Raw genomic sequence first — 7169 nt, 5'->3', positions numbered from 1 at the left:
TAACACTTTATTGTATGGCTGCATAATTACCTAATGATTGGGAAGCTTCCTGGAGAAAACTATGTAATCAACTGAGAGTAGGTTTAGATTCATAAATAAGAGAGGCAGAACCACAGACTGTATAAAATAACAGAACATATAATTCACTAGTTAACTACTTAAACAATTGCAGCACGAAGGAGAAATAAACTATAGACACTTTCGAATAGTCACTTTTACGAGCTTCCGCGAAGGCAACTGTCACGCGTTGAGGATTGTGGGTAACGGTAATGTCGTGAAGCCTGTCAGCTGATCCTTGTACCTCCAAGCAGCAACCCAGTAGATGGCTTATCACGCAAAATGATGAACGGAAAGACAGTGATAGTGACCGGTGCTAACAGCGGGATAGGCAGAGCCACCGCAGCGGGCATCGTGAAGCTGCAGGGCCGCGTGATAATGGCCTGCCGGGACCTGAGCAGGGCTGAGGAGGCAGCCCGGGAGATCCGACAGGAGACCAGGGCAGACAGCTCACAGCTGGTTGTCAAACAGCTGGACCTCGCCTCGCTCACATCTGTACACACTTTCTGTCAAGACATAATAAAGGTAGCTTGATGGCTTTTTACCACAAAGCGACGTTGGACCACAACACAGCGCAAATACACTCTGTGCCACCATTAAAGGAACGTCAAGCGAAACCTCACTGAAATAATGTGCACTTTTACAAATTACCTCGCTTATCTCCAAATTCTATCACTTAACCCAACTAAGGGTATATTTCTATGTCTCGCGAAATGACACTTAGTAATTCGGCATATATTCTGTTCCACTAATATAACATATTTAAGAAAATTTCAACTTTGTAAACCTGCCATCTGAGTATTTTCATCCAGTAACTATTGACTACACGGTTACATGAAAAGCTCAATGCCGAATTGTTGACCATCACACAAAATTGTACACTTAACTTGTACATTTAACGTTAAACACATAATATTTTGTTATTATTATGTCTTCCTGAACAAATCAATAGAGACCGATTTTTAATGGAGTTACAGTAACATTACCTACATGTCCTTGTAAACAGATCACCTGTCTGCTACTGAATTCTTTATCTAATCTGTAGCTAATTTACTGAGTAACACATCACCAAATTCTTAAAGTTAATTAACTACAGCAATATTTCTGTCTAATGGAAAATAAGCTGTAATTTTGTTTACTAATGATATTACAACAATGGCACATTAAGACATGATGAAGCATATGAAATCTTATACATTTTGTAGGCAAATTGCTATTATTAAAGCATAATGTACCATACAGTTGGGGTGGGAATCACCAGAGGTTATGATACCATACAATACAATAATTTAGGAGATATTAAATGTATTTCGATATATGCATTTATTACCTTTTTTCCAGCTGCAAATTAAGATAACGTTTTCAGTCATCTGATTTACATCATTTTTATTGCAGCAAAGTGTGATGCAAAGCAGAGAGACTGACCAACACCATCATGAAACCTGTCAGAAATGCTGCAGATTAAGGCCAGATTAAGCGTGTGATCTTAACACACATGCAGGTATTCTGCTAACTGAATGACAACACCCATGTTAGAAGCATCGCCTGTTTCAACCACAATCCGCCATTCTTGTGCAGCATTTTGCAGGAGGTCTGCAGTGTGTGCTAGGGTGTGATGTGTACTGCTCTAGTTTAAAGGACGTGAGACAGCAGTCACCAGTTCTCTGTGAGATAATATGCCATTACAGTCACATGTGAATCCACTGACCTTGAAGTCCAGGCATCACAAGTTAATGCCACTCTACCTGTAGCCTACTCAAGGATTTCTCATCTTCATATTTTACTTCTCTGTAGGGCTTGGGTACAACTGTGTCAATGAAAAAACGTCAGGACAGAGTCACCTACCGATAAATTTGTTTTAGCTTAAAAGCCTTCGTTTTCAGCAACGCTGTATGGACACAGATCTTTGCACAGGAAGCAGGTGATGGACTGTGTTATTTTCTTAGCTCTCTCAGAGTTGGCTGGTAGTTTTGTCATGTGTGCTAAGTGTGTCCAGTCTTGGTTCAATTTTTTTTGCGGAGTGGGTTTTTAGCATTAGCTTGGCTGTCAGCAGCTTACACTGTGTCTGGATGGTGGCGTGTGATGTGAGCCCTCGTGTTCGTAGTATTAGCAGTACTTCTGTTCTTCCGTGTTAAAAATCTAAAGTAAATCCAGACGTTCGACTTTAACACCAACGATTACTTTCTTTGGTGCCTCCATCTTTGTTTTGATGAACTTCCTGCCAAATGCAGCTGACTGAGACATCTACTGACCTCACCAGGAAAAACAACGTCAGCACCATCTAGTGGACTGAAAAAGCAACCGATTTTATTATTGTAGCACCATAATTTGTATTAGAATATGTATTTGCGAAAAGTGATAACGTATATATAATAAAACAATCAGTCTTGGCATCTGTGAATTGATACAGTATCACCACGCATAAGATCGCAACACTATGCTGTATAGATTTTTTCTCCCATCCGTACCACACAGTACACGTAGATCTAAGGCACGCTGTTGTATGTTGTCAGTGTCTGAAGCAGACTCCTTTCTTCTGTGCTGTTGAATAGGAGGAACCTCGACTCGATGTGCTGATCAACAATGCCGGTATCTATCAGTGTCCTTACACCAAAACAGAAGACGGCTTTGAGATGCAGTTTGGGGTCAACCACCTGGGCCACTTCCTGCTCACCAACCTGCTGCTGGACCTCCTGAAACAATCAGCCCCCAGTCGCATAGTGGTGGTCTCCTCCAAACTCTACAAGCACGGTCACATTAACTTTGAGGACTTGAACAGCGAGCAGAGCTATAACAAAGCCTTCGCCTACAGCCGCAGCAAACTAGCCAACCTGCTGTTCACCTGTGAGCTGGCCCAACGACTGGAGGGCAGCGGGGTGACTGTGAATGCTCTGACTCCAGGCATAGTGAGGACTAATCTGGGGAGGCATGTCCACATCCCAGTGTTAGTTAAGCCCATGTTTGACCTGCTCTCCAGGGGTTTGTTTAAGAGCCCTGAAGAAGGAGCTCGGACCTCGATCTATTTGGCCTGCAGCCCGGATGTAGATGGTGTGCAGGGCGAGTGCTTTGCAGATTGTCAGCCTCAGGTTCTGCTGGACAAGGCTACAGACCAGGAAGTGGCCAGTAAACTGTGGGACATGAGTGAAGTCATGGTGGGCATAACCAAGTGAGAGTTAAAATTATATCGAGCATTCGAAAGAGACAAGCGAATGTCTGAAATCCTGAAGAATTCTACATATTCAGTGCCTTGCTTTGGGCATCAGGGTGCTGACATTAGTTCAACAGCACGCTAGTGTCTCAGTTTTTTTTCTTAAGCTACAGTTTCTGTCAGTACACCTTTGAGATTCATGTATATCTGTTTTTCTCTGTGCTCATCTCACTGGTTGAAGTCAGCAGGGCTTGGTGGGAAATCTGATGTTACCCATTTCCTTGCACCTATCAAGATTTAGTTTTATTTGGATCAAAATTTTTTGGTCAAATGATGTCTAAACCGAAGCAGCTGTTGCCAGATCATGGCTCACATAAAATAGTCTAATATCGGCAAAATTAAGTTTTGAATCTGGAACTATCTGATCAAAAAAAGACAAGATTATAAATCCGACCAAACATTTGACCTTAACCTTCAGTATTTGAGAGTGTCATACTTGTGCTAAAGATACATTTTGGTCCACCCCAAAACAGTATTATCCATACCAGCCCCAGACCACTGCTAGCAAACCCCAGCATGGTGTATGAGCAGCACAGTTAACATTCTAGATTCATGTCTGATCTGACTGCACACAGTTAATGAAGTCACATCTCTCCTTTGCATGGATGGACACTGAATGTGGTTAATCATTTTGATGGTTTTAAACTTAATTTTAAAATGTGTGAAGAGACATTATATTTTGATGCTTGCTGATTGATGAAGGAAGAATAGACAGGAAAAGCCTTAATGGTCATCCAATCACAGTAAACAGTGGCTTTCAATGGTACAATGATGATGTGATTTAAATAAATGTTGTGTCACAATGAATTGCATTGATGTTACCAATAAATGCTTTGAACAGAAGTAAGCAGGGTTATGATCATTTTGGGACTGAAATAACCTGATAGCTGAGTAGAGTTGTAAGGTCTGAGGAGCTGCTGGTTGCGAAAGTATTTGTCCTCACTGTAAATTCCTATATCACAGTTCTCTGGTTTACATGGACATGACTATCCAGCTGATGATCAGGCTTTTCAAGCATATTGTTTTTGTGTTATTGTACACATCATCAGCACAAACAGAAGGCAGCAATCAATATGAAGGATACTATAATCAATCATGTATGTACAGGGATATGAATAACCAGATTTCTGTGTTCCATTTGAACACCATATCCCGAATATGATCAAAATCAAATGCTACTGTACATCTGTCAGCCACCTCATTTAGTCTATGGGAAATTAAGCACTATCTAGAAGCCTACAGGAAAAAAAAAATGTAATATCATTATCATAACATTTTAATCAGCTTTTTTAAATGATTGGAGAGTTTTAAGAATGGACAATAACTTATTTTTTGGTTTCCTCAAAGCCTGGTATACACTGTGCGATTATGGGCTGTCCCAGACAGAAGATGATCATTGTGGTGATATCTCTGGTCGTGGCTCTGAAACAGCGGTCCTGCGTCGCACAGTGAGAGAAGTTCAAGGATGGCAGTTGTCACGGTTTTGTGATCAAAGACAGCCTGGGATAAAATTCTGACAGTGTCAGAAATTTGGGATGACCATCTCACTGTGTGGCTGACATTACGACCTACGTCTACTACTAACCATCCAATAGAAATGCAGCACGAAATGGCGCACTGGTGCTAAACCCAAAGAAACAGACAGATAGAGAAACGAACAGATAGCAGCTCGCCAGGGAGGTAAAACACGCTAAAAGAAATGTGTGGGATTCCAGTAAAGAGGAAAACCTTGTGGAGCTGTGGCAGCAGAAGCCTTGCAAGCTCTTTCCATGATCACGTAAAGAGGGACGAAGCATGGAAGGGGACAGCGGCGGAGCTGCAGCTGCCAGGGGAGCAACCTAGCAGCTAGCAAGCACACAGAGAGACACACCACAGTATACAGTGCTCATACAACTTATGAACTTGAAAAAAAAACATATTCATAATGTGACCCTCCGTGTTGTGCTTCACAGTTGGAGAAGTACTAATCTGTGCAACATCCTCGTGCACTCAGTACGGGAAGCTGTTGCATCGTACGTTGTAACCTGCGATTCTGTAGGAGCCGTCATTGTACAGTCTGCACACATCACTGTGAGCCGACTTATTCCCCAGAAGAGATAGATCAGGTGATTAAAACTGGTAAAACACTGTATAAAGGAGTTTCATGTTACAAATCTATGTATCTCCAACACTGTTAGGCACGTTGGAGATAGGCCGCTAGCCTATCACTTGCTAATGTTTGCTCACCTTTTTGCTCTAAAAAGATGCTGGGAGGTTTACATCGGGAGCCAAATTATCTGTAGAGGTCTCTTCCTCTCCAAAATCAATTAATTAAATTGGTAAAAACACTGAATAGCTGTTTGATGTTTAATAAAAAAAAAGATAAAAAAACAAAAACAAAACGCGATTGGCCTTATCTAGAGCCAGTGATTGGTTTGTCCATTCTGTGCTACTGTAGAAACATGGCGATCTCCGGAGACAAGGACCCTTCTCTTCGTAGATATAAACAGCTCATTCTAAGGTAATGAAAACACAATGATTCTTATTTTCGGGTGATCATACACTAAAAAGAAAAACATACTTACTGTATTATTTTCTAATTCTGCCATATAGCCCCCTAAATCCTACACACTGGACCTTTAAGCCATCAACTCTCTCTGAAGGCCTTGTTCATCAGGTGTGTTACCTTACAATATATTACTCCATAATCAGGTGTATGTACTGTAATAGAATAATGCTCTGTGAATTGCCTCATTTACAGACCGCCTCATTTACACACAGGCTCCGGGGGGATGGGGGGGGGTTAGAAATCCATTTTCTTCAGGGGTTACTTAGGCTTCAGTCAGCCATGCTGGCTGCTCTGAGAGCAGTCATTAGCGGGGAATGTTTTCTCTCCAGGTCACCCATAGATAGAGCACTTCTCCCTACATGAAGTAGTAGCGAGACCCCCCCAGATACGTAATGACTTTCCCACCTGTATTCTTCATTAGGACATTTTCTGGATCATTTATAGAATGCTGGAAAACAGGGTATAAACACAGAGGCAGCCACTTTATCAGATTCACCCCACACAAGCTGCTCCTGGGGCGTTTTAATGGCAGCTCCATTCTATTTATTTTACAAATAACTCCAATTAGTGCAATTACAGAGTTTAATGTCCGTAAATGGCACAGTAGTATTGATAGGCCTACTGCAATGCTAATATAAATGTGAGGGCCTCACTCAGCCTGCTTATGCTTCAAGGTCCAACACATAATGGTTCAATTAAAAGTGCATTAAATCTGTCTATTCTTCAGCTTCTGTTGGACTGACTGTGCTCAGGTCTCCAGCATAAACAGCTCATACGTTATAAAATAAGCCCAAAATGTTCAGTACCACTGCCCCTTTTTTATAAGTCAAGCTGTTCTCCTTTGACATTTTGACATACTGAGCTTTAAAGAGATAGTTCGTATTTTTTGTAGTAGTAGGGTTGTATGAGGTACTTATCCGTAGCCAGTGTATTACGTATAGTGGATGTCAGTCAGCACGTCCCCAGTATGAAGAAGCAGGCTGGAGTCCTGCTGTGGAGGGGGCCGCAACAAAACATTTAGCCACCTAAAAAAAATCATTTATCATTTTAAGCTTACGCTATATTGCAAGTATTTTCACTGCTCTACCTTTCCATCAGACAGCCTGTTCCGATGGGAAAGCCGCGAACACCTTCAATTGACCTATGGCTAAGCCACGCCCCCCTCCACTCAACTCACTTGGCCAAACTATCAACATTCAGTGCCCGGCGCTATGGCAGGTGTCACAGTACACGGCATTTCACAGGAGGCAACTGATGATTTTTAAGGACATAACGATCAGATGTCATTGAGAAGTAACCAAAAGGGCCTAAACTACGCATTGGAGGGATATATTCATCATTTTATTGTTGAGAAGG

At 41.7% G+C, this 7169-nt stretch overlaps 1 protein-coding gene across 1 annotated transcript; it reads left to right on the top strand.

The window, feature by feature from the left end:
• Window positions 1-248: 248 nt before the first annotated feature.
• LOC126401228 (retinol dehydrogenase 14-like) lies at window positions 249-4108 on the top strand. Its single transcript, XM_050062351.1, has 2 exons — window positions 249-582; window positions 2610-4108. The coding sequence occupies exons 1-2, from the start codon at window positions 340-342 to the stop codon at window positions 3225-3227; spliced, it is 861 nt and encodes a 286-aa protein (XP_049918308.1). The 5' UTR covers window positions 249-339; the 3' UTR covers window positions 3228-4108.
• The last annotated feature ends 3061 nt before the right edge of the window (window positions 4109-7169 follow it).

Source organism: Epinephelus moara, chromosome 14 (assembly GCF_006386435.1).
Source record: "Epinephelus moara isolate mb chromosome 14, YSFRI_EMoa_1.0, whole genome shotgun sequence".
In the NCBI taxonomy this organism is placed as follows: Eukaryota; Metazoa; Chordata; class Actinopteri; order Perciformes; family Serranidae; genus Epinephelus; species Epinephelus moara.
This window is presented reverse-complemented; position numbering and strand designations above follow the sequence as displayed.

Coding starts and splice junctions, on each gene's coding strand:
- LOC126401228 (XM_050062351.1), top strand. CDS start 340: ATGATGAACGGAAAGACAGTGATAGTGACCGGTGCTAACAGCGGGATA. Junction 583..2,609: donor TCTGTCAAGACATAATAAAG/GTAGCTTGATGG, acceptor GCTGTTGAATAG/GAGGAACCTCGACTCGATGT.